The following is a 27,384-nucleotide window of genomic DNA, read 5'->3' as shown; positions in this document are numbered from 1 at the left end:
ATAGTAGAGGAGTCACCAGTGGTAGAGGAGTCACCAGTAGAGGAGTCACCAGTAGTAGAGTCACCAGTAGTAGAGGAGTCACCAGTGGTAGTCACCAGTAGGAGTCACCAGTAGTAGAGGAGTCTAGTAGAGGAGTCAGTAGAGGAGTCACCAGTAGAGAGGAGTCACCAGTAGTAGAGGAGTCACCAGTAGTAGAGAGGAGTCACTAGAGTAGAGAGACCAGTAGTAGAGGAGTCACCAGTAGTAGAGGAGTCACCAGTAGTAGAGGAGTCACCAGTAGTCAGCAGAGTCACCAGTAGTAGAGGAGGAGTCACCAGTAGTAGAGGAGTCACCAGTAGTAGTAGTAGACACCAGCACCAGTAGTAGTAGAGGAGTCACCAGTAGTAGAGGAGTCACCAGTAGAGAAGAGTCACCAGTAGTAGAGGAGTCACCAGTAGTAGAGGAGTCACCAGTAGTAGAGGAGTCACCAGTAGTAGAGGAGTCACCAGTAGTAGAGGAGTCACCAGTAGTAGAGGAGTCACCAGTAGTAGAAGAGTCACCAGTAGTAGAGGAGTCACCAGTAGTAGAGGAGTCACCAGTAGTAGAGGAGTCACCAGTAGTAGAGGAGTCACCAGTAGTAGAGGAGTCACCAGTAGTAGAGGAGTCACCAGTAGTAGAGGAGTCACCAGTAGTAGAGGAGTCACCAGTAGTAGCCTGTCACTATCACGTACTGGAGTACAGGTAGTCGTACACCCACTCTGGCAGGTGCTCGCCGACGAAAAGCATCTGCTGATAGGTTCGGCTACCTGAGCAGTACCTGGCTCGGGGGAACGTACCTCCGTCATAGCGTTCACCACCGTGGTCTCTCTCCTGTACGGCCGTATGATGGCATATTTAGGAGAGAAAGGGGTGTGAAGAGATATAGAGAGATAAAACCATTAAAACTGAGGCCCAATCTTAATGGGGCAAAATTGTATCTGGCCCCAATATTATATTAGTTAATATTATGGGGTTGTGACCACCTCAGTACTCACCCCGTGGTCGACGAAGGCAGCGTACATCTGCCTGAAGTTGGTCTCCCCGTAGGCTGCTCGTATCTCATCACTCATCTTCTCCCAGCACCCGTCTCTCAGTCCCTGGATCTTCTCCTTCGTCAAGACATCTGTAGCTGCATGGTGTGAGGGAGGCGGGGAGTTAGGCATACATGGTTCTAAAGAGGATTAGTGGCGTTGTGTTGACATTGTGTACTTGAGTAGAAATCAAATGCGGAAGTAATTGTGTTCTGTAAAGTTTAGTGAAACTGAAGATTACTTAATTAAATGATGTTACTGGGAAATGTAAATAGTGACACTAGACAACTAGAGTATTCAAATATAATGTAATACTCACACCTGTAATACTAACACCTGTAGTACCCACATCTGTATTACTGACACCTGTAATACCCACACCTGTAACCCTAACACCTGTAATGCTAACACCTGTAATACCCACACCTGCAATACTAACCCCTGTAGTACCCACACCTGTAATACTTACACCTGTAGTACCCACACCTGTAACCCTAACACCTGTAATGCTAACACCTGTAATACCCACACCTGCAATACTAACCCCTGTAGTACCCACACCTGTAATACGTACACCTGTAGTACCCACACCTGTAACCCTAACACCTGTAGTACCCACACCTGTAATACTAATTAAATATGAATTACCTTACCTATAACATGGCTGCCGGGTTCCACCACACACACCTTTACACCAAACTGCTTCATCTCCAGCCTGTGGGAGAAAAGTGAGTGAGTGTGTGAGTGTGTGCGTGAGTGAGTGAGTGCGTGTGTGTGTGTAATAAAGCCACTAACCTGAGACAGTCACTGAAGCCCTCCAGAGCAAACTTGGTACCCACGTAAGGGGAGCAGATGGGCACTCCACACCGTCCTATCACACTCGTCACGATCACCAGTCGACCTGCGAAAAAAAATGGATCACGTGAATATTAGCACCCTAATTCATTTCACCTTAGGAACATCCTTTCTACCTCTAACCTAACCTGACCTAACCTAACCTAGCTTAACCTAACCTAACCTAGCTTAACCTAACCTAGCCTAATCTAGCCTAACATAACCTAAGCTTGCCTAACCTAACCCGCTAACCAACCAAACCTAACCTACCGCTAACCTAACCTAGCCCTAACCTAGCTTAACCTAACCTTGCCTAAACCTAACATAACCTAACTTAACCTCCCTCGCCCACACTGGAATGTAATTTCTAACTCTCTCGACTGACTGACTGACTCACTGACTAACTGACTGACTCACTGACTGAATAACTGACTGACTCACTGACTGACTCACTGACTCATTGACTCTCTGACTGACTGACTGAGTCACTCACTCATTGAATGACTGACTGACTCACTCACTCACTGAATGACTGACTGAATGACTGACTGACTCACTCACTCACTGAATGACTGACTGAATCACTGACTGACTGACTGACTGAATGACTGACTGACTATATAACGTATGCACACAGGAGTTGTATAGTGTTGTTCAATTGTGATATAGTAGTGTTATGGTGATATGTGTGTGTGTGTGTGTGTGTGTGTGTGTGTGTGTGTGTGTGTGTGTGTGTGTGTTACTGTGGTGATCATACTCTCTTATCACACACACCCACCGACAATGACCCGTAATCAAGGCTTATCTCAAGTACCACAATTCACCAGTTAAGTCGTATGAACCCCAACCTAACCTAACCTAACCATTAGCATAGGGATCAATAGTCTTAAGACCCAACACTGGAACATATTAGGACTCCACCCATTAAAACTCGGATCCATCATGAGTAAGTCCCAATTGTAATAGGTTAGGTTAGGTTGAAATTTTGCCAAGACTGAGTTCCAATAGTGAGTCAGGGTAGATTAGGTTGGTGCTGACTGGTTCAACTTATTAGCATTACTGGACCAGCCCCCTCGTTAATCACCTTTCGACAGCCTGATGAGCGGTAAGAAGAGCTTGGTGATGGCGATTGTACCGAAGTAGTTGACCTCCGCGGCCTGTCTGTAGTACTCCATGGGAGACCACTCCACGGCGCCCTTCCGAGCGATGCCTGCGTTGTTCACCAGACCCCAGAACATCTCTGTTATAGAAGATGACTAATAACACCTCTGTTGAGGACTAAAATAATAACACCAGTGTAGTTTTGAAACACTTCTTGACTACTTTTATTATATATTCCTGTTGGTGACTGGTCAGATGGGCCCCAGTCCTAACGGGCCCTAATCCTAAAGGCAAGATTTGAGCCTGTTAGGATTGGGGTCCATTTAACCTGCAACCTTATGGTACCGTAACTCTCTCTCTCTCTCTCTCTCTCACCTCCTTCAGGCAATATTCTCTTGACTTCTTCAAAAGCCTGAGTGAGCTCCTCGCTGGACGTCAGGTCAATCTGGAGGACATGGAGACGCTCTGACCCTTCCCTCTTGAGGCGGAGGCTTCCCTCACCCCCGGCTTTAGCAAACTGACACCCTGCAAACACCCTGAAACCCTGAAGCCATAAAAAAAAGACAAATTAAGGTACAGTTGCCAGATGATGTCGTACAAGCTCCGGTAAACAAGCAAACCAATCAAGTCTTGTTAGCCAGACCAGGAACACAACCCTCAGTGTTTTTCGTTGTTTTAAAAGACTAAGATATAACCAGCACCTCAGTGGAGTTAAGACAAACCCATCTGAAGTATCATAAGTTAGTCTGTATATACATGGCAAGGTGAGGAGGCTAAGTGGTAAGGGCAGAGAGATTATGAATTAATGAATGTATGAATCACCTGAAGATTAGCTCCCTCAGTTTATTTGACCTTAAGTTTAAACACCCTAATGTTAACCAAACCTAACCTAACCTAAGCTCCCTTGGTATCATTTGAAAGTTTAATCATCAGGTGATATAAGCTAGGGGGCTTATTTTGTCTTATAATAAGGAATAAACTTTTTCTTTAAGGACACGATAAAGTGTTCGTGTCATTTCAATGCCTCTTTGACTATCACTATAGATAAGTTTTCTCTTCTCCAGTTACGGAAAAAGATTAACCCTAAAGACCTTGTGAGAATCCGGGTGTGTAAGGGCGGAAACGATTTTCCTGCTCGTTACCGCTGCTCACTCGCTCGTTTGCTGGCGCGACCCCCACTTGGGGGGGGGGGGGTTGGACGGAGGTGAGAACGTCGCTGTTACCAGTGACACCGGCTCAGACATTACCCAGACTTCAAATCAAACACACCTCCCTGCTGCTCTCCCAAATGCTGGTGGTGTTCTCATCAAAGGCTCTGGGCTGTGTCTCCAGGCCTTCACCTATCGACTGTCAATCTCTGGACACCTACCCCAAACCACTACCGTAACTGTGCCCCGGTGTTTTGTCTGATGTATCAAGACATCGGACCGCTATCGCTGGAGTGAAGAGCTGAATCGACCTAACCCCAGGGCCGCTGCTGTAGGATTTATCTGTTCCTTGTTTAATTCCATTAATTGCTGACTCCCATTAATTGTTTGATTCCATCAGTTGTTGACTTTCATTAATTGTTTGCTTCCATTAATGGTTTGATTCCATTAATTGTTTGACTCCATTAACTGTTGACTGCTTTAATTGTTTGACTCCCGTAATTATTTCATGTTTGTTGAGTGGTGTCAGAGTTTTGGGTTATATTTTTATAGTAAAGAGATGTCATCTTAAACTGTTGTTTGTTATTACTCAGAAAACCATGGTCCTTGACTTTCATTTTATAAGATCCTGATTAGGCTAGTAAGGGATTTCTGTCCCTAAGTCCCAGGCCTTTACAGGGTGTAAGTATAATAGATTTAGTCTGCAATGTTATCATCTGGTCAACATTATACTCACAAGCTTATCCAGATGGAGGGCGGTGGCGTGGCCGAAGCCGCTGTCACAACCGGTCACCAGGACGGCTTTTCCCGCCGGCAGCACCTGTAGGGACACAAGGAGGCTGATCATCACTACTCATCTGACCCCACGAAAGCTTACAATCTACCCAAGTCCTAGACTGTACCATCGTACAGGCACTGCACCTGTAGTTATACAACAATAATTTTACTAATTTTCTGGTGACACTGAGGAACACTTGAAAGAAAGTTTATATTTTTCTGATTCTTTAATTGTTTTATGATTGTTATAACTAATATTGGTTCGCTTACCGTTAGTTTGCTATTTGAGTGATAAATATTTCTCCTACTATCTGCGACATAATTGGAGTATGCACCTGTAGTTATACAACAATAATTTTACTAATTTTCTGGTGACACTGAGGAACACTTGAAAGAAAGTTTATATTTTTCTGATTCTTTAATTGTTTTATGATTGTTATAACTAATATTGGTTCGCTTACCGTTAGTTTGCTATTTGAGTGATAAATATTTCTCCTACTATCTGCGACATAATTGGAGTATACAGTATTGTGTCATACATTGTGATGAAAGTATCGCAATGATGCGGTGAAGTGGGGCTCACCTGCAGGCTGGCCTGGGCCACGTAGATGCCAGCACACACTGGCCAAATAATGGTGAAGGTCGACCAGAATCCAGCTATGCCCAGTAGGTTAATGACAGTGGCGACGGCGTAGCTGACGCAGCCCCAGAAGAGCACGTCCTTCGTCTTGTCTGCCGTCCACAACATTGTCGCCTGTCACTGTGTCAACTGTCTGGGGCGATAGCAAGTAAAATAAACTGGTTAATACCTTAATCATGGCGATATTTAACTTGGGAACGTTTATGAATCCAGCTCCTAGTTAACAGTGAATAATGAATCATATTTAGATCATTTCGAGAGAAAAAAAACCACTTGGCTAAAACCTAAGCGAACCTACTGTACTGTATCTTTCCCAGTTTGTCGGGGATGGCTGCTTCTCTAAATATTGATACAGATATTAAAATATTCGTTGACTTAAAATACCCCATTGCTGTAAGCATAAACGAAGAGTTAACACATAAGTAGCAGTGAGTTCCGAGATTATGGGTAATTTAAAAAAAATATATCATCCACGTCTTTAGGCAAAAACAGAGCATTATCAAAATTGGTTTACGCAGAGAAACGGGTGTTTATCAGTGTAGTAATTATGTGTAACCTCACAATTTCATATATCATTGTGTATACAGTATGGGCTAAGGTCAGAGATATAATTGTAATGATGCTGATTTGTGATCCGTTTTGTCGCTGTAAACATTAACCAGCAGAGAAAATACTCGGAGAAGTTTAAGATAAAATTAATGGAATCGTCAACAAAGGATCTTCACTCACTGTAGTTTAAGAAACACTTTATACTGTTCTAATACACAGCTGACACAAAGTGAAGTTAAATCCTTGGGTTAGGGTAAATACTGTGGCCTTCATTCCTTTTGTTTTAATCATAAACCAATCATGCTAACTTTGCCAATTGATGAGAAACTGACCAGTCACGAAGCGTTCACTGCATACTGCGACAGTTTAGATATACGAAAACTTGGATTAATTATTCAGTTATCTTCACCAAGCAGTGCCATAACACTGTGACAATACCAATGTTTATTTTTATATGGTGAATATATCAAGTAAAAGAAACAATTATATATTAACTGATAAAATTAAAATATATCTATACAGTTTATGTTTTTGCTAGAGAATTTCCTGGTATGGAATATTCATTCAATATAAGACATCTATTGTCTTCACAACCAACCATTAACACTCATGTTTCATCAAATATAAGTGGTGTCTACAAGTATTCTGGCAGATTCACATTTCTCCCTCGCAGGCACTGTGAACAAAAGCCTTGTTTACCAAGATAGTGGTGTGTGTCGGCGCCAACACCAGACGACACACGCTACTCCAGACTATAATTTCTGTCGAGTTACAGAGATGTTTACCTTTGGATTCATTCTTTAAAGAACAAAATGAAAAAAATAAGCAGTGGGCGGGATAAGCAGCTAAGACTTACTGTTTGCAGTCCCCTCAGCACTCCGGGTACGTCTGTACCCTACTACTTGGGTACAGAGTTGCTAACTTGCCAGTTGTGTGGAAATGGTAGAGGATCAGGTGTACAGGTGGTAGCCCTGCATGCCACAATGGTTGCCATGTAATATATAAGACGTTTCCTGCAGGTTGTCATTAACATGTTTCATATGAATATAATTACTATGGTTATATTAACAGGGAATGGCAGTCTGAAAAAGACAATATCCATGTTAGACACATACAGTAAACAATATGTGCGTGGTAATGCTTAAATGATCCTCTGCTCAACATAAACGACAACTAAATACATATGTTGACTGTATCCATACATATCATTTGATATGCATACATGTATTAGATATCAAGGTATGTTATATTAATAGGTAAGGTAAACACTAATGGCATCTCACGTTTGTTGAATTAATATTTGGTGTAACCACCTCCCGCGTCCAGAACACACTGGCACCAGACACGTGGCAACTCTACCCTGTCGTCGATACTGCGTTTCACAGAGGGCATCAAACATGCTATGTATGGTGATTATACTGTTTTCATACAGGTATGACTGTAATGCAATGTTACAGTTTACACACTGATGGATACTTGTAATTATAAAGATAAACTACCCTGGTTATAAGCAGTTGCGGCACCTACGTCTACTTACGCTTTAGATACTGTTTTGAGCGACTTCCTCCGGCATTTTGGGATAGTAAAAGGTAAATCACAGCCCCCACCCCCCCAAAGCCCCCCAACTGGGTGGGTTCGCTTTGCTCGCCATGTTCCCCCACCCAAAACTTCTTGGACCCCCCTTTCGATATTCCTGGATCTGCTCCTGGTATAGAGCACCTGAATTAAAATAAGAACAAGGTGTGCAGACACACACAAGAAAACAGACCTTACCCAGAGATACAAATGCAAAATGCAAAACTTTACATTATCTAAAAAAAAAAATCCTGCAGGTACACTCGCTATAGAAAGTATCTGCAAGGTGAAGTCCGATGGATGTCAAAATACTTTTATCCTCTTCACCACTGATCGGCTCGTTAGCCGCATGGGCGGTCGGTCACGTCTCTGTTACGCAGTGTTGGCAAGTAATGGGCATGCACTGGCTCCTGGATGTATCTGAACCTGCGCCAATATTAGTGAAGTCTTGAAAGAACTCACACTCGGTGGCGCCACAACACTCTGGCAGATTGCTCCGAAAAAGTTTGCCCTCACAGTTTTCTGGACTTGTGGCTTCTTCAATATTGAGCTGTGACCCCTTGTGGGGCGGACGTCCTTGAACACTGCGACTCCTATTGTCTCGGTAGGGTTGTCAAAATCCTTCGTCCGTTGTGTCATGTTGTCTACAAAAAAGAAATCCACTTCTGGATCTCTCTTGGCAATGGGAACAAATTGTAGACGCAAATGTGTGTCTGATCTGAATAGGTTGGGTGCTAAGTGAGCCGAACAAAACCTCGATACTAATGTTCCTGTTGCATATATTGACGATGGTCCTCCATCTTGGACTATTCACTGTCCAGTAGTGTCCTACACTCACCCCTCAAAAGAGGGTCCACCTCTCCTTCAGAAACAACCAGCTCTGGGGTCCATAGACAGTGTCTCTTCATCATTCCCTGCCGGACACCATCTGTACACTGACTGTTCCCTGCAGGTTGACAGGAGAGCGAGGGGTGCTCTTTCTCACCTGATGTTGACCCACCAGCATCATGCCACAGGCTTCCCATTAGGACTTGGGTTCCAATCTTAATGGTTAGGTTGAATAGGGGCCGATTAGAATTGAAGCCCATGTAACCAGTAATCAATGAAAGCAAGATACAAGATAAACTATCTACTCTTATCTTCTCTCTCTTGTGTAAGCACCAGAATGAAGCCCTCTTCCCCTAGCCCGTATCATCTCGTCTTACGGAGGTTTTAGGGCTGGATAAAGCGTTTCTAATTAAAATAAGGGTAAAGGGTAGTTTTATGGGGATTAATACTCATATCAAATGGTTTTACGGTTGGATAAGGTGTCTTTACCTTTATCAAGGTTTTTCAAGGCTGGATAAGGGTTTTCTACTTACATTAAAAGGATTTTATGGATATATAACGGCGATATAGGTTAGGATATACAGTACATACAGAATACAGTATAAATATATGTTCACCCTGAAAACGCCTTGAGCGGTTGTTTCTTGAAGATCAAAAGGTAATTAAGTCAGACTAGAACTTATTAACACTGGGCTGCATTAGTACTTGGGGCTGTTATTACTGGAGCTCATTAATACTAGGGCTCGTATGGTACTGTAACCAACGTATTTACTCGTGCATATCTAAGAGAAGAAATTGCCGTTTAAGTGAGCGTACAGGAGTGGCGACACGACAGCTGCGCCAGATGTTGGATCGAAGAGTAGGAGATAATGTAACAGTAAGGAATGTCCGTTTGAGGTCCAGGAAATGAGTCAGAGTTTATCATAATACATTCTTAACTGATTCATGAACCGATCAAAAAATATCAAGTGGAGAGATTTTTTTATGGAAATTAGCCCACCCGGGCACAGGTCACTGACCCACATCAGGGCCTGTGGGGCGAAAATGTAATAATAATAATAATAATAATAATAATAATAATAATAATAATAATAATAATAATAATAATAATAATAATAATAATAATAATAATAATAATAATAATAAAAATAACAATAATAATCATTAACACAAATTATAATAAAAAATTAAAATAATACAATAAAAAATAATAATAACCATAAATAAATACAAAAAATACAAAAATAAATCAAGAGTGAGAAACGATATACAATATGTATGTTGTGTTGTCAGTAGTAATGAGAAACAATTGAGACCCTGCAATTGTGTGTATATATGAGGCAGAAAGTCAGAACAGCAACCTGGGACTAGGTCGCAATTCTTGTGATGCCATATGGCAGCAGGGTCTACCATTAGACAACACATTATGCTTCCAATATCTTCCCAGGCGGTAGTACCTCCCTGTTTGATAGCTGCCTACTACTTACTACCTAATTAAAGGACTCAGCGAGCGGGTCTCTGATAAAACACTAAAAAATAATCAAAGCATTTCATTAACATATTGAATTTGTTTACCGCAGTGCCGTTTCTATTAATCGCAAGGGCTCATCGTTAATAAATTCGCGTTTAACTAGACACGTTCACTTAGCACCAATAACGCATACCTTTGTCGTATTTGTATTTTGGGTGAACGTATCCCGTTACGGTAATCTTAGTGTAATTCTGAAAATATTCCAACATTATTTTATGTGTTTTAGCTTAAATCTAATTTTTCGGTGTATCATTACTCTACAGTACATCCTCACACACCAAAATATTCATCGTAAGAACTTTTGTGAATATACTGCACCTCCGAGGACGCCCACGGGATGGAAGTTCTTTACCCGTGTAATTCCCGAGTCAGTACAGAAACAACCCTCAGACGTGGAGCTCACTGCAGCACTCAAATCACATCTTGATTTTTTTACGAAGCATCTCATGAAAAACAGCCGTTACCAACACCTCTTCCCTCCCTGACCAGATATCCCTCCTCCTAGTGACAGGCCTGGCATTTGACATTATTAGGGACCTGCCACGCTTTGCTATAAACAGATGAAATGTACCGGGAATTTTCCCCCTCCACACACTCATCATTCTGTCACTTAATGTAATTTGCTGACAAAACCCATGACCCTTCAGGCTTCCACGCCCTTAATGCATGAGTCATAAAGGCAAGCATGAACTTAGCATGCTTCCCTGTTGGGCACTGTAAACGCTTCTGCGCTTCACCTTGCACAGGATGTAAGGGGGTGCCCAATAAACTAGCCCCCTCCGGGGCAATCTGTAAAAAAAAAAAATCTGAAGCCAGCGGCGATAACAATAATTATAATTTAAATCTTTGAGAATGAAAAATTGGTCTCCTGAAGACGAGAGTTTAACCTTTGAGATTGATCATTTTATAATTTTAAAATCGTTGTTTAACCTTTTGAGGACGACGGTCACCCTGACTTAATGCAGTTACCAATTTCTCGTCATGTGTGTTATGTAATGGGATGACCTGAAGTTAGCTGCCAGCTTATTTCACCTGATGGCTAAACATCCTAACGCTACCTGGTGGTTAGGTTAAATTAGCCAGATCAGATTAGATTGGGTTAGGTTAGCGTTAGGGTGCTTGAGGTGAAATAATCTGGGGGGTTAATCTTCATGTGATCCATTTGGCGTAACACTCACTGTCGACTCACGCAAGGTCTAAATATAACTTGGACTCGTGCACATTGAGTACAGAAGGTATCAATGTGACACAAAACAATGGACAAATAAAAATCAATCTTTGTATTGGTTGATGTATATTTTCTCAACTTACAGTAAACTTATGGTTGTAAAACGCTGGTCGATTCTCAATGGTCCCATCTGTATTGTCAACAAACTTTGTACTCCTATTTTTAACCTAGAACAGCGGTTTGTTTATTATCTTACAGCGGTGAAGTTTAGGTAATTACTAAGCATCATTACAGAGATCACTGCAGACTGCTGACTCGAAAAGTTAATTTTCATTTGGCAGTATTTAATGTTACTGTAATTGCTCAAAATAAATTAAACTGTTCCGGAACATCTTCAGAAACGTCGTTAACAGCCGATTAAAAGAATCCATGAACAAAATTTACCATTAAAGCATTTATTTTCAAGAAACGCTGGGTGTTTTTATTGAAATATTTGTACATCTTGAAACTACTGGTCTTTGATGTACAACTTGTATTGCGTCCTTAACATTACACTATAGCCTTACAACGGGCGGATTACGAACTCAAAATGTTTTATAACCCTATTTTCTACGATAGCATTGAAATCAGTCCATTAAGAGGCTCTAATTTTCAATAATGTGGGATTTGATTAAAATTTAGGTAGACGTACAGCTATTTTGAGCGTCCGAGGAAGAAATTTAACCCTATTTTGTAAGAGTTGTAACTTGTGTGGTTTCTTCCTCCCTCTCTCAGGATACAGTGTGTTTATTGTCATAAGATTTGATCATTTGAAGTACAGTAATAGTCTCAGTCGCTTCTTAACATAGAAACGTAACTCTCTCATCTCTTTCTGTGACATGATCTTGTAAAATATAGTACAAAAATATCTCTTAAAAATGCAATAAAAATCTATTTACAAAGAACAAACATATAAAAACATCGTAATTATTCTAATCTTCAAAGCAAGTGTCACAGAGTGGCCGACCAGCAACACGTGCATACTAACTCGTAAAGCTGGCGTCACACGAGCACCTAAACCAACACATTTTTAAACTGGCAAGAAAATCTGGTACTACAATTCCGACTATAGCTACTACAAATAAACTTACCATTAATTTAACATATTAACGTAATAGGATTTCTTCGCCAATTTGAAAAATGCCAGTTTGGTGCTCTTGTGACGCCGTCTTGTAGAGAATGAGTAATATGGAGTAATATGAGTTTTTTTCATCGGGTTTCCATGTACAGATAGATGGCTGGTGTACCTCACGAAGGCTTGGTGATGCCCTCAACTGGTCCACCTATTGGCTGGGTCGTCACAACCTCATTCTGCTTGTCCTTTTCTATATTGCCACCGCAACAGGCTGTGGAGGGAGATTTTTATAAATTCATAAAAGATTGTATTGTGGGAAGACAAAAACACACATAAATACAATAATAAACCAATTAACAAAGGGAATAGTTGAGTCTGGCTGAGGATCACAAATATGTGTTCATTTGATCACTCCTGTGCTTGTTAGGGCCGCCTGTGAGCAGTTACCCTCAATATTAGGATATATTTCTTACTAAACAATAATAATAATTAATAATAATTAACGGTTTATTGAAAGAGTATGGCAGCCGGAAGGCTGAAAATATACAATTACATAATTGGGGAATGGGTCTCTTGACTTACAAATGATATACAAGTAACATAAGTGATACAAATATGAAATATAACAACTAGGTGGGGAGAAGCTCAAACTACAGGGCATTTCAACATAGTGACAGTGCAAAAAGCAAGATTGACTGGGAGTGAATACACTGGTTGATTACTAGTGTGTGTGTGTGTGTGAAGTTTCTTATAAATTTTCTGATATTTTACTGAAGGACTATAAATAATAATATTAAATAAACATATTATCTTCCGTTTATTACGTTTTGTTAAAGAATTTCCTCTTTATTTAGTTTTTGTCCAATTCCGGGACCTTGTATTGCCCGCCATCCTTCACTTTTCACACCTCCCTTTTTACGACAACTCGATATACATGTAAGAACCTCTGCTTCAGGTGTCCAGGCCCTGCAGGTAACTAGTGTCTTAAAAGTCATTAGACAGAGCTGGAACTCCACTCTAACTTCCATTAGAAGCCAATGCAATTCGATCAAGAATGGGGTAGTGGGAGTCCTCGGTGGGAAGGCAATAATAAGCCTGGTAACGCTGTATTAAAGTTGCAATTCTTAACTACTGAATTTTTATGCTCTTTAAAATACAGTTTCGAGTCAAAATACACTTCAAGATTATAGAGCCAAAATCATCTGTGCCGTCTCCCCTCCTATTTCCTTGGGTAACGATAATCTCGGTTTTGCCATCATTCAGCTTAAGTGTTCTCCTCGCCATCCAAATCTTAATATCACACATCAAGGATTTCATTATCTCCTCAATATCCTCAACATTTATTATTTGCACAAAAAGCTGTGTATTACCAGCAGACAAATGGTAGGCAACACCACGAGCCTCCAGCAGAGATGCAAGACTACTGGTATAGACTGTAAACAGAAGTGGTCCCAAAACTGATCTTCGTGGGACTCCGAACTGCAAAGGGACATTGATATCGCTTTGTATTTTAGAGATACATCCTCGCTGGTAGTACAGTGGTAACATGCGTACCTCTCATTATTTCGTCATGGGTTCGAGTACTGCCCTGGACACATGTGAGAAGGGTGTTATCCTGTGTGACACTACCAAACATAACCGGTTTTCTCCGGGTATTCTGGTTTTCCCCTGTACTAACACTGGAGGACAATGAAACTTATAACAAAGAAACAAAAAAGAAACCTACCGCCCGAACGGCTAGTAAGGTACTAAGTGCTGAAATGATAAATTAAAAAAAATTAAGACGGGTACATTAATTTATCGTGAGTGTTCCTGGGTAATGAATCCCCCAGTCCAACACGCCTCACCGCCCCTGTTCACTTGGAAACCTGTACAGTACATGAATTTTATGGTCGTCACTGTGGCCACGTCTCGTAATAGACTAGTGAGCTTTAGCCCCCTCTTCCCTAACTTACTTCACTTTAACATTAACCACGCTGACCTAAACTAACCTAACCTAACCCCTCAGGTAGTGTTAGGGTGCACTATTTAATAATAATCAGATGAAATAAACTCGGGGTGTCTCTTCTTCAGGTGATCCAAACTTTTTTTTTTCAAACTGCGTGTAGCTCTGGACAGACAATAGCTATAGCTTGTAAAATATATATCTATTCACATTAACAGTTTTAAGAGAAAATCATTCGTGTGAAGGACTCAAGATGGCACCACTGGCCTCGAGGATACCGAGACACATTTATAAAACTCGCCAGCTCACACTTACTGTATGTATTGTAGGGGTATACACACATGCAGCACGACCAATCTCCGCTGTGACAGTTATCACACGAACAACAGTCTGCACAGTCACAGCAACCACAGTCACCGTTTACACAGTCACAGGAACCACAGTCACAACCACTTTCCATCAACGCGGTGACACAAGCACAAGCTTCCTCGCACATGGTGTGGTGGTGGGCTGGTGTATGTCTAGCACAGATAATAATACTAGGTTATTATGAAGGTTGAATTCCGTCTCATACAAAGTTCCCCAGGCAAGGCAAGAGTGGGCGTTTCTCTCGTGTGCCAAATGAGCCCTTATATTGAGCATAATGAATAAGGTTTTCACGTTTTGATGATGCAGGAAAATAGGTTATATATACGTGATGTGTATTTTAATAGTCAATTTCAGAAACAATGTCATCCAAGCTCATTAAAAATATAAAAGACTACAAAAAATAGGCAACTCCTTAAACAAGCTAGCAAGATGCCAACTTGAGATTCTTGTGTATTAATTACCATATTAAAGACTTGACCATGGAAAACGAAATTTAATGTTGTGGTTGATTGTTACATTAGTATCTGTTCTAGTTGATAAGTGTAGTCGAGTACTCGGCAATGAGTACGGAGAACGGTAGATGTGCGTCATGTCAGGTCAGTGTTGCCACCTACCATATCGATTTACAAGTGACCATGGAGTTTCCAAGTCGTGGTCTGTATAGAATTTGATTTTTTTATTTCTAAACATAGTACCAATCCAGAGAGTTGTATCTTTCACGATATTTAACTGTTGATGAACTAGCGTAACTACTTTGTGCGCTTAAACACCTTAGTTGTTGAAGCGCAGTAATAAAATTATAGCCTTCAGTGTTACTATATACCAATAATTGTTTTACTCATGTTGATTTGGTGGAATAAATTTATTGTTTGAGTTAATTATAGGAAATATTTTCATTACTAAGTACCCAGAAAGTAATTATTAAAACAAAATAATAATTAACAAGTCGAACGCAACTTTCCAGCCGTATGACACCAGAAAAGACCGTTCACAAAATATTCAGAAAATTTACGTAAACGCAAGAAATGTATCCTCAAAGCATCTGTATTACTTTAAGTTTAAGCTCAGAGGCTCATTTGCTATGCCACTAATTATATATCAGATTCAGAGACACTATAATCGTCTTTACGCACACACACACAATTTTATAAACAAGACATTGTATCATCTTGGGACTCCTGGCGTGGTGACCTTGGCTTAGTCTTCATAATACGCCTGGGTAATAAACCTTATACTGTATTGTGTTCTGTGACAGGACCCAGCGCCCTGAGGTGTTACGTATTGTACATTTAGGGCAAATAAAATAAAGTCGTTAATGATCTGTATAATACTGTACTTTGAAGGATTCACAAAAAATACATCAAATGGCATGTCCCTAATAAGTCAAGTGCCAGGCCTGTCTAGAGGAGGAAGGTGTGTTAGTGACGGGTTCGGACAAAACTTTCTAGGGCAAAACCCCCCTTGGACAATACCTCAAGTAAAGTGAAAAGTAGGACAAAAAACCCTTATTTAGAGTACAAAAGCCCCCATTTTTTTCTTTTCAGACTTTAAGTCCATTTTAACAATTTTAAACAGGTGAAGAACACAATAAAGACAGCTGCTTCGACCAACAGAGGCAGACCTGCACATATCGTTACGGACAAACTCCCCCAGATGGTCACATTTATTCAAGATTGCCCGGAGGAGTCCTGCATAGATGGATTGAGACTTTGCAGACAAAAAAGCATACACACATGTTACAGCAGATACAACTGCTGTAACAGTCTTGGAGCTGTTGCAAAAGTCCCATCCATAAACCAGGTGGTACTGGGTGATAAATGTTCAAGTGCCTAGTTGGTTGCAAACACTGTAACTCTCTCTCTCTCGACTCAGGTCCATTGTCATAATCGAGGAAATCCTGGTATTTTGGAGCTCCTGTAGTTTTCCATTCACCACTGATATGCTCCAATTCTCGTAGGTAAGTTGGGTCCTTTGGCAATGCTCCTTCCTATAGACGTCGGACACTACGCTTCCGAGTCAAGTCGACCAATTGCACAACGAACTTCAAGTGGTTGTTGACATATAGCGTCTGTTACGATATGTACAGGTCTGCAGCTGCCTTTATGGTGTTCTTCACTTTAGCTGCCTTCACCGTGTTAGGATCTGGGTCGTGGCTGTGTTCAGTCACAGAAAGTAGCAGCTTCACCTCCAAATCTGTATGAGCAAAACCTTAGCAAAGAAAGTGTATTCCTCTGAGAACATTCACAACGTATTCGTGTACTGTTGCAACTCTTCTTGGCGTATAAGTAACCTTCTGCAGACAGTTTGGAGCCTCCTTTATTGTTCTTGATGATCTCCATGGTGGTTGAAGAGAGACTCATTTTTCGGGTCACTGAGAGAGTATAACCAATTTTTAAAAACACTACCAAGCTCACAAAAACAGTATATTCCCACCAGACAGTTTAGATCACGTGATAGCGACCAAAAATGATGCTTCAGATTAGATGAGGCAGCTTTATATACACACTTGACTTGACCTACCCAGCAATGACCTAAGGTTAATTATGATTTAGTGCCTGACAGGCTGCTAAGATACCAGGATAGATCACATGACCACTAAATGGTGACCTGACGCAGTGGTCACCTGTTGAAGGATTACTCAAATAGACAAAACAGTGATCAACTATATTTTTAGGATTGCTTCAATATTTAAAGTTATTTAATTTTTAATTGTTTATTAATAAAAAATTTTTATTTATATTTATATTTTTTTTAGAGACGCCCTCTTTAAAATTATTAAAATGTACTTTAAGTCTGAAAATAGAAAATGAGTTTTTTTTACCTATTTTTTTACTCTACATAAGGGGGTTTTGTCCTGGGAGGGGGTTATCCTATACTCGTTGGTGACGGCTGGGGACTGTGTTGTGGTAGGATAGGCACGGGGGGGCACAGGCATTGACAGTATTAAGGGACAAACCTATTAGAGTGAGTGTGATGACGTGTGCGTAGGTAGTTGCAGCGACGAGGTGGAGAGATAAATTGGGATTTTCATTCCTGGCGGAGATAAGTAGTCCACGTGCATGTCCCCGATATGGGCCAACGGTGCGGAGAGCTGGATTGGGGTGGGGAATCTCATGTCCCCTGGTCCAACAGGGAGCCCTGATGAAGACAGTCCAGAGACAGGAGCAGACATAGCCTGAGGAGGCTGGACAGGTTGAGGCGCAGAGTAGACAGGACAGAGGTGCGGGAATGAGTCAGGCCAACACTCGGGGAGAGCAGGGTACACCAAGGACAAGCCCCGCGGCGGTGAGGTTGGGTGTGGGTAGGTGGGGCTCACAGAGGGCACCATTCGACGCTGTAGGTCGGTGACGACGGTAAGGAGGGATCCAAATAGATGCTCAATATGGCACTCTAGTTTGTGAAGGAGGGACATGAACTGTTTTACCTCGCCGGAGGAGATAGGTGGGAACATTAGGCCTGGCAGCGTCAGAGTAGAGACGGGGAGAATGCCCAGGAGCGTCAGTATTGGAGTTGAGGTCACGGTGGCACCGGAAGTAGAGGTGGCGGCGGAAGACAGCACATTGTGTATCGTAGATCACTAATGTCATGGATCATGTCAAGATGGCGCCACTCAGGCTGCCAACAACAGCCTCTGCTCGGCTGTCCTACCGTGCAGCGGCCAGGTAATTGTCGAATTTGTCACCGGAGTTGTAGTCATACAAGTTATAGGACAACACTTTTCCAGCAACACTAAAACATACATTCTTCAAAACAAGAACAAATAATGACGATAACAGACGAGTTGCTCCAAAATCTGTCATTTTGACTTCTGCGTATTTGCAGTGAGACAGGAAGCACAACTGACGTGGCAGGATTATTTGGGTTTATTGTCCTAAGATCCCTGGTAGTTGTAATCAGCTGAAACATAAACAGACACAGAGCTTGACAGTAATTTTATCTGAGTGAAGGATCTAGCTGGAGATATTCCCTACAGATGGTGTAGGCAGTAGATGAATTGGGTTCCAGTTGGCTCGTATGTGTCTTGTGCAGATAGGTGCCGCTACTTAAGGTTAAGTATTGGCAGGAACTGACGAACTAAGTGGTTGGGTCGTCACAACAGCGTCATCCTCATTTTGCTTCTTTTGGTTCCGGCGACGATCATTACTTGTGTCTGTGATGAACCAAATGAGAAAGGAATTATTAAATATTATATACAGGAGTCTGACTACAACACTTTGAACAACACAGCACTAAATAATAATATGATACGATGTTAGCTATATCCATCGTATCTTTAACTGACACTAAAGGGGTACTGACAATCATCAACAAAAGTGTACATTTAGCACCAATAGGTATGTATAACCGTGACTAAGTAAAGGACCCTCATGAGACTGCAATACCCTTGTAATCTTCTGTTGATAAGACTTAAGCCAATCAACAGATCCAATGATAAGAGCCTGTAATCTTTAACACATTATACTCGAGGCCTTTTGTAAATCACCGTTACCATTCCTGTTTAACTGTCATGAGTTATCTGGGTCCTCTTATGGTTAGTGAGATTATACAATCAACTCGAAAAGAAACGAAGTCACGCAGTTTAATGTAAGTCTTTCTTTAAAACATAGAAATACTACACAAGTATACTACTATTTCTACGCTGGATGATATGCAGCTTGAAATTCAATGGCCAGATAAATAATGTGGTTCACGTAACATGGTCAACAATATAGTCTTCCCACAAGCCGATTTTACACTCCAAGGTATATATCACCGATTCTCAATGGCTTGTATGGTAAATATTCCTCCAAACTGAAACACTCAAGTTAAAACACTAAAATAATTTTCGGGAATGACATCAGATATGTTCGTGAGGTACCAGAGAAAATTACAACACACAGGATCTTATGTTCTATATTCGTTACGTTACTTCTGTCACTAACATAAGTAATTGAAATAGACACTGTATAATTTGTCATGTTATTGCCAGATGTTATTTTTGTGGTTATGCTAAAGTCAACCAGTTAAGATTATTATTACATCTTCACTATCGAGTAACATTCATCATATAGTGAGTCAAGATAAAGGTGACTCATGATTGACTAATGTGTTACTCACCGTCGGTACAGCAGATCCAGAAGCAGGAGCCACAGTCACAGTCACAGTCACCACAATCACAGTCACAGTCACCACAGTCACCACAATCACAGTCACCACAGTCACAGTCATCACAGTCACTCATAATGGATTGATCGGGTGAAGTAAGAAGATAAGGAAGGCGTCTGGCTTAAGGGTGACCTTAGCGATTATGTTTCCCAGATGTGAGTGAGTGAGACACACACACACACTTCACACAGGAGCTCCTCTGACGTATTAACCAAACTGAAAACACAGGAAATGACAGGAAATTAAAAAGGGAATTTCTATACACGTACATGAACGTGTGTGTATGTGTGTGTATAAAGTGTGTTTGTGTATGCATGTTTGTGTGCTTAGTTTATGATTGTTGATAAATATATTTGTTTATGTGTATTTACTATATATTGTATGTAAATATATTAAAAATACTGTTGGTGTATTATATAATAATAAACATTAATATTTCTATAAATGTCAAAACAGAGAATACAGGAAAACATTACAATATAAGATTTATTTCCCATAACTGGAAGTCTTACTGGAATTTTGACGCCATTTTCGCAGCCATTATTTGAGCAAAGGTGTTAAATGTTTCAGACTTTAAAGTGCAGTGCTTTTCATGTTTTACAATCACAAATTTATATATCTTTGTATTTGAATAATTCCCTCAATGGAAGTAATCTTTAAAAGTTTTATTAGGTTGTTTTTGGTTGAGTCGCAATTAAAATTTAAATCCTTTATTTAGTTTGAATAATAGATATAAAATGGGAACCAACAACAATATCGACACGGCAGAGACTTTGGTGTGCTGCAGCTCTCTTGCCTGCACTATTACCCCACCATAATGTGTTGAAGGAGTTCATCCACCATTTACTCTTGGAGGCGTAACTCATTCTTTTTTTGTGGATTTGCCTGATTTTTAAATATGTTACTTAAGATCATACAAGTAAAAAAGAAAACTAAAAGTACGAATAAAAACTGCAGAATTTTTCGAGAAAAATGCGTAATTTTTGTTTCACAGTGTTCCCATTTTTCCCTCTGTAACCAAACAAGATATATTAAAATTCGTTTGACCATATTGTAGCTATGCGTGTTATGATTACAACGACCAAATTTGGAACATGATGAAAAACAAAGATGTTGAATTGAGTTATAGTATATTATTCGAGATCTCAATACTTCCGACCCAATGTTCCCCTGCCATTGCACTATACATTTCTTTTTTCTTTTTTACTTTTATATTTTATCCTCACCAATGGCCAGTCGGCCAGTTCTCTGTTACACACTGTTAGCAAGTAGTGGACATGTACTGGCTCCTAAATGTATCTGTACCTGCGCCAGTGTTAGTCAAGTCTGGTTCTTAAAAGAGCTCACACTCGGTGCCGTCACAACGCTCTCTGGCAGATTGTTCCAAGAGTTCACAATTCTCACTCCGAAAGGTTTACCTTCACACTTTTTAAGTACAGCATTGAAGAAGCCCAGGTCACGGTCAACATTTTCTTTCTTATATGCCTCGTTGGCCAGTCTATCAGCACGGTCATGATACCTAATTCAACCAGACAATGTGATGTAGTCGTGGCCAGAATTAGGCTAGGATACAGACACATCTGGCAAGTTAGTAACGCTGTACCCATACCGGAACACTCAGCATGTAAACTTTGTGATAAGCCTTTAAACTTTAAAGCATACACTTGAACACTATATTATTGAATGTGACACTGTCAAAGACTTCAGACCACCTGGCTTATTGTATCTTGAACTTTGTAATTACTACATTGAATCAGGGGTGCTTGAGGACACTCTTGCTGTTTATCCCAAATTTGCTAGCCCACACTGATTAGTCTTCAATTAGAATATGACGCCCAATGTATATGAACCACTGTCCTGCATGGCAGTGAACAGTGACATCACCCACATGAATCTGACCTATATATACTGTTAATGAATATGATGTCCTGCGTGGCAGTGAGAAGTGATACCGCCCTCAGTGTCAAGACCTGACTGAATTACTCAGAATAGGCAAACTGTACTCCAAGCTTTGTCAATAAATTTGTTAAGCTAAAAAAAAAACACACTTTTCTGGACTAGTGGCTCCTTCAACCTTGAGCTGTGACCCCTTGTGGGACGGGCGTCCGCCAGTTCCAGGTATGGACACTCGATGGAGTACTGCCTTTTTCGCCGAGAAGTTTATAAACTTCAATTAGATCACCCCTTGCCCGTCTGCAGTATAAGCTAGGCAGCTACAAGCGTTCTATTCTCTCTGAGTATCTGAGGTGTCTATGTGCATATCTCGGGGATCAGGCGGGGTGACAGTACTCCAGACGGGAAAGCACCTCATTCTTGACTAGGGTTACGAGGGATATCTAGATATCTAAACGACCTTATAAGACTTACTGGTTTAATTGCTCGATTCACATCACAATGGGCCGAGAACTTCAGTACGTTGTCAGGTCCTTTTCACATTCAGTTTCTATTAATTCTTAGCAGACACCGGCCAGCGATGTCCCCTATCAAAGAGTCGAGAGACAGTACTGAAATACGAAGATAAAGGATTGAAGTTTGCCTCCGGGTCCGGCTCCGACCACCTCACATTCTTCCTACTTTAAAGTTGCCATGCCATGTATGTTTGCCATTTCGACAAAATTTAATTAAACAATCGGAAAAGTTGTATAAGTCGGTTGTATTATAATGTTTTATAATATAAAATGGGATTTTTATCGGGGTTCAGGTTTAAACATACATATATAAATATTTTTGTCAATACTTAGATGTTATCGTACCTCAGTCATATTCTAATGAGAAAACGGACAGTGTTTAGGGTAAACGCGTGAATTTTTTCAAATTTGTCAGAATTTCTTGAATATTTTCGTATCTTCTGATGGACAAACCACGAAGACATGTTTACCTGACTATGGTATAATAAGACCCGTCAGATTTGGCATTGTGTGGCCGAGAGGAGAACCTCCGCCACATTGCCACTCTCAGCTATACAATTACCACAATAATTTGGGCTTTTTTTTTTTACATCAGTATACCTGTACTGAATTGTATACATGATAAAACGAAAAAGTGTTTAAACGAAGAGACAGAGAGAGTGGGTGAGTGCTTTAGCCATCAGTTCACAGTGTTTGGGGTCTGGAGGGGAGTGTGTAAATTATCAAAACACCGCGTTTTTTATAACAGTTTATTGATAACAGAGCTCAAACAGAAGAAGCAGTGGGGTGAGGAGAACCTTGGCGCGGCCTGGCAGTCTCACCCATTAGCTAAAGGACGAATACAACAAAAATAATAATCATAACAGCAACAATAATAACATTTTGGACGTCTACACATTCACATCTACCAGGTTCTCGAAGTTTCGTAGGTTATTCTTTGTTTTTGTGTTTTCTTCTCATCAAGAATAACAAACGCTTCTAGTTGTGGTAGAACGTCAGTGTAATAATAATATACTGACTTTCGATTCTGTGTAGTGACTAAAATGAGCCAATTAATGGTGAATGTTACAATGGTGTTTATTTATTTTTATTTTTTAAGAGTTCAAGGTTCTGGTCTTTGTGAACCGCTGCCTGGAGACCTGAAATCATGCGGGGTCACTTTTATCACAGATACACGTACACTGAGGAAGAAGATTACGAAGACACGTTTTCAAGGGTCTGTCATATAAATCGAAGGAGTTTGATGCTACTTGCAGGATGTCAGAGGTGAAAAAGAAGCTTTGTTTGCCGATAATTTTGAGTGAAGTCTATGCTGAACAGTTAAAGTTATCTTCAGACGGCAAATTTACTGTTCGATCTTGAGTGTAGAGTTTAGTCTAATTCAAACTTATGGCCGCCCTCCTAACTTCGAAAACATGGTTCGTTAAAACCTTTTTTTATTTAATTTAAGCCATGAAATCTTGTGGTTGAAGTGTGTGGCTTGTGATGGATGCTAATGCTTGATGGCGATCTAGTATTTGAGGGCGGCCTAATGCTTGAGGGCGACCTAGCGAGTGATGACAGCCTCGCCCTCATAGGTCACCTCAGCATCAAAACCTCCTTCACCGTTGACACTGTAAAGAAAAAGAAAATTAAATATAACTAAGAACGTGAAAATTCCATGAGTGTTGTGGTTCACAAGTCCTGTATACAGTCGCGGACAAACGTTCGTCACAGGAATCTCCAAACTGACTTGCCTCGGTTTGGGGGGGGAAGCGAACTTTCTATCCCGACTGTACACACGAAAATATTTTAAAATCTGATTTTTCTTTTTCCTTTGCAGACAGAGTTTAGTAAATATCAATTCACTGATTCAGATCAAATTCATTAACAACAAATCCACAGGGTTACTTGTAGGACAAAATTTAACTTATCCACTACCATGGGCTAAAGGTTGACCTCACTACGACACAGAGGTCACACTTGAGAGGAGGCAGTTAGGAAGGTACCAGCTCGTGAGAGGAGGAGAGGCAGTGAGAAACACAGGAGTAAGTGAAGGACTTACTTATACACGACGATCTGCCTGCGGGTGTCTGGGAGCAGCACCTCATAGCGTCCCTCTGTGTTGTCTCCGTCGCGGGTCTCCTGGTGGCCGTAGGAGTTGCCGCTCTCATTATCCTCCACCCTGTACTCGAAGCTATATTTGGCCTGTCGTGAGAGTTTCGTTGTATCATGCACATTAAATACGCTCTATCTAAAGCTAACAGACGCTACACAGGTAAAATATAGACAATGTGAATACAAACGAATCATTCGGGAAAATTTAAATTAAACAGTTCAAAACAAATTCTTTTAAATCACTTTTGAAGATACAAAAATACACAACGGCGCTAATAAAAATGTCTGAATATTCACGAACACGGAAAGCTAACTTCAGCAAACACTATTTATAGACTGGCGCAGAAGGCAGTGTGCAGTAGGAATTGTACTGGAAGAGAAACTCACAGGGGGGTAGTCTTCTTCAACCTGTTGAGGGCGGCCGCTGACCAGGACCACCACACAGGCGGCAAGCAAGATCAGCTGATTAACATAAACAAATAAACAATATTAGTTACACTGGTCCGCTAAACTAGTGTGTGTGTGTGTATGTGTTCTTGAGACTTTCTATTTTTTTTTTTTGCTCCTCTTCCCTTATCTTTCTCCATTTTCTTTGATATTTTGTAACACTTTCATTTACTTCACCTTAAAGCAAAAGAGGACTAAAGATACCAGATATTTACTGTAAGTGGAAATATTATAGAAGACCCCGGAGGCCTCAGACGATGAACCAAACAAAAATGATTAAGTTTGTTTCTTTTATCTGTTGTGAATAGGGGCTGGTGACGTACTTTACTTTCCGTGGTCCTGACACCTGAGTTTACTGATCACTCAGAAAAAATTAGGAAATTATTGAATGAGAACCCTGTTGAAATATAACCTTTTGAGCAATGTAAAGACACACACGCACGCACACACACACACACACACACACACACACACACACACACACACACACACACACACACACACACAGTTCAGATTTTTGTTCAGACGCCAACACTGTTTTGTAAACATTCCCGAGTCCATGACGGTGTTAAAAATCGTAAACACACACACACACACACACACACACACACACACACACATGTATAAAGAAACAATACTGTACTTATAAGAACATAAGAAAGTTATCTGGTAACTGTAAGGATATATCTAACATAGGTTACTTGAATCCGTTCTGGCCTATTAAAAAACACCTCAGCCTCACCTATTACAATACCTGTTTGTGCCTTCAACACCTCCCAACAGGATTTAGTCTCCCTTTACCACGAAATGATTTCCAGCACAAGAAATCAACACTAAGTCTCTAATGTATGCCCATGTCCAAGTAACATCGGGGCGCCCTTATGTAAGCTAGGCCAGGCGAAGAGGGAGTGTTTAGGTTAGGAGCGGCGGAGGACCTACCGTGTACTTCATGGTGGTGTTGATGGTAGGAGAACTTGTGGACGAGTGTGGTTGCAGCTCGTTGGATTCACTCTTATATACTCCACTGCCAAGGAGAAGGTTGGGGGGGGGCCCTTGGTTAGTGAAGGGGAGAGGAGGTGAAGTCGGGGAGATGGGGTAGGAGGGAGGAGTATTGGGAAAGGTGGAAGGATGGTGAGGCAGAGAAGGAAGAGGGAGAGGCAAAACGCTAAGAGAGAACAGAGTAAAAGAGGAGGGTAGAATTAGGAGATATAAGAACAGAGGAGTAGAAGAAGGAGATACAGAGAAGAGTAGAAAGTGAATAGAGAAAGGGGGAGATAAAGAAAATGGACGTAGAAGAGAAATTGGAAGGAAGGATAAGAAGAAATCTGAAAGGAATGGGGGAACTAACGAACGTGTGTGAGGTAAATTGAAAAGAGGAGAAAAGGAGGAAGATAGAGTGAGAAAAAATATGGAAGGTGAATGAGAGAGAAGAAGAGGTAGATAGAGATAGAGAAGAAAGGAAGAAAGAAAGAAAAAAAGAAAGAAAGGAAAGGAAAAGGGTAGGAAGGAGAAGAAAGAAAGAGATAGAGATTTAGGACAGGAGTTGTGGAAGAGAAAGGGATGAGGGAGGGAGGGGGAGATAGGGGAGGGAGGGAGGCGAGAGGGAAGAGGGTAACTTTTTGTACTCCTGCCACGTCTACTGCCTCTACCGTCTGATGCCTCTACCGTCTGATGCCTCTACCGTCTGATGCCTCTACCGTCTATTGCCTCTACCGTCTGATGCCTCTACCGTCTACTGCCTCTACCGTCTGGATACCTCTACCGTCTACTGCCTCTACCAAGCCTTGATACCTCTACCATCTAGTGCCTCTACCGTCTCCCCTGCCCCCACCATCTACCGTCTACCATCTATACCCCACCATACCGTCTACTGCCCCCACCATGTACTGCCTCTACCATCTACTGCTTCTTCCCCTCCCTGCCTACCATCCACCACCGTCTCCTCCCACCGTCTCCCCTGCCCCCCACCATCCACTGCCCTCACCGCCTGCCACCTCCCCGCTCCTACCATCCATTGCCCCCACCGTCTCCACCATGCCTCTACCCCCACTGCCCCCACCTCCCCACTGCCTCTCCCATCTACTGCCGCGCCCCCACCGTCCACCATCCAATGCTCTCACCTCTGCCCCCACCATCCACCACCATCCACTGCCCCACCGTCTCCCTGCCCCACCGTCTCTGCCCCTACCACCACTGCCTCTACCCTCTCACCATCCCTCACCATCCCTGTTTCTACCACCATCCACATCTACTGCTTCACCATCTACTGCCCTACCATCTACTCTCTACCATCTACTGCCTCCCACCGTCTCCTGCCTCTACCGTCTCCCCTCTACCTACTGCTTCTACCATCTACCGCCTCCCACCGTCCATCCCTGCCCCCACCATCTACTGCCTACCATCTACCATCCACTGCCTGCCTCTACCGTCTCCTGCTCCTACCGTCTACTGCCCTACACCGTCTGATACCCCACCGTCTCCTGCTCCTTACCATCTACACATCTACTGCCTCTACCGTCTACTGCCTCTACCGTCTGACACCCTACCGTCTCCCTGCCTCTATCATCTACCACCTCTACCACTTCCTGCTCTACCATCTCTACTGCCCCTCTACCGTCTGATGCCCCACCGTCTCCCGCCTGCCTCATCATTCACTGCC

The 27,384-nt window shown here is 41.6% G+C and overlaps 2 protein-coding genes and 2 long non-coding RNA genes across 6 annotated transcripts; all 4 read right to left on the bottom strand.

Moving 5' to 3' along the window:
- Window positions 1-385: 385 nt before the first annotated feature.
- On the bottom strand, window positions 386-7,619 carry LOC121874992 (D-beta-hydroxybutyrate dehydrogenase, mitochondrial-like). Of its 2 annotated transcripts, none has more exons than XM_042379345.1 (9): window positions 6,955-7,619; window positions 5,493-5,682; window positions 4,869-4,952; window positions 3,360-3,528; window positions 2,968-3,123; window positions 1,845-1,950; window positions 1,703-1,764; window positions 1,014-1,147; window positions 386-849 (listed from the first exon to the last, which is right to left on the bottom strand). In XM_042379345.1, exons 2-9 carry the CDS (start codon window positions 5,655-5,657, stop codon window positions 703-705), a joined length of 1,023 nt encoding a protein of 340 aa, XP_042235279.1. In that variant the 5' UTR covers window positions 5,658-5,682; window positions 6,955-7,619; the 3' UTR covers window positions 386-702. The 2 variants fall into 2 exon arrangements, with proteins under 2 accessions (XP_042235279.1, XP_042235280.1); XM_042379346.1 differs by lacking the exon at window positions 6,955-7,619 and adding an exon at window positions 6,884-6,902.
- Window positions 7,620-11,309: 3,690 nt separating this feature from the next.
- LOC121874990 lies at window positions 11,310-17,543 on the bottom strand. The gene is made up of 2 exons (XR_006090528.1): window positions 14,575-17,543; window positions 11,310-12,585 (listed from the first exon to the last, which is right to left on the bottom strand). It is a non-coding gene; the product is annotated as an uncharacterized LOC121874990 (long non-coding RNA).
- A 364-nt stretch (window positions 17,544-17,907) lies between these two features.
- LOC121874989 (pro-resilin-like) lies at window positions 17,908-25,776 on the bottom strand. 2 transcript variants are annotated; one of them, XR_006090527.1, is made up of 6 exons: window positions 25,665-25,776; window positions 24,666-24,740; window positions 24,226-24,368; window positions 22,141-23,794; window positions 19,726-19,989; window positions 17,908-18,778 (listed from the first exon to the last, which is right to left on the bottom strand). XR_006090527.1 is itself a non-coding variant. In XM_042379344.1 (4 exons), the coding sequence occupies exons 1-4, from the start codon at window positions 25,674-25,676 to the stop codon at window positions 23,728-23,730; spliced, it is 297 nt and encodes a 98-aa protein (XP_042235278.1). In that variant the 5' UTR covers window positions 25,677-25,775; the 3' UTR covers window positions 23,256-23,727. The 2 variants fall into 2 exon arrangements, 1 of the variants encoding a protein (XP_042235278.1); XM_042379344.1 differs by lacking the exons at window positions 17,908-18,778; window positions 19,726-19,989 and having other exon boundaries at window positions 23,256-23,794; window positions 25,665-25,775.
- On the bottom strand, window positions 24,852-25,658 carry LOC121874991. Its single transcript, XR_006090529.1, has 2 exons — window positions 25,427-25,658; window positions 24,852-25,391 (listed from the first exon to the last, which is right to left on the bottom strand). It is a non-coding gene; the product is annotated as an uncharacterized LOC121874991 (long non-coding RNA).
- Window positions 25,777-27,384: the final 1,608 nt, after the last annotated feature.

Source organism: Homarus americanus, unplaced genomic scaffold (genome assembly GCF_018991925.1).
Source record: "Homarus americanus isolate GMGI-L3 unplaced genomic scaffold, GMGI_Hamer_2.0 scaffold13381, whole genome shotgun sequence".
In the NCBI taxonomy this organism is placed as follows: domain Eukaryota; kingdom Metazoa; phylum Arthropoda; class Malacostraca; order Decapoda; family Nephropidae; genus Homarus; species Homarus americanus.
This window is presented reverse-complemented; position numbering and strand designations above follow the sequence as displayed.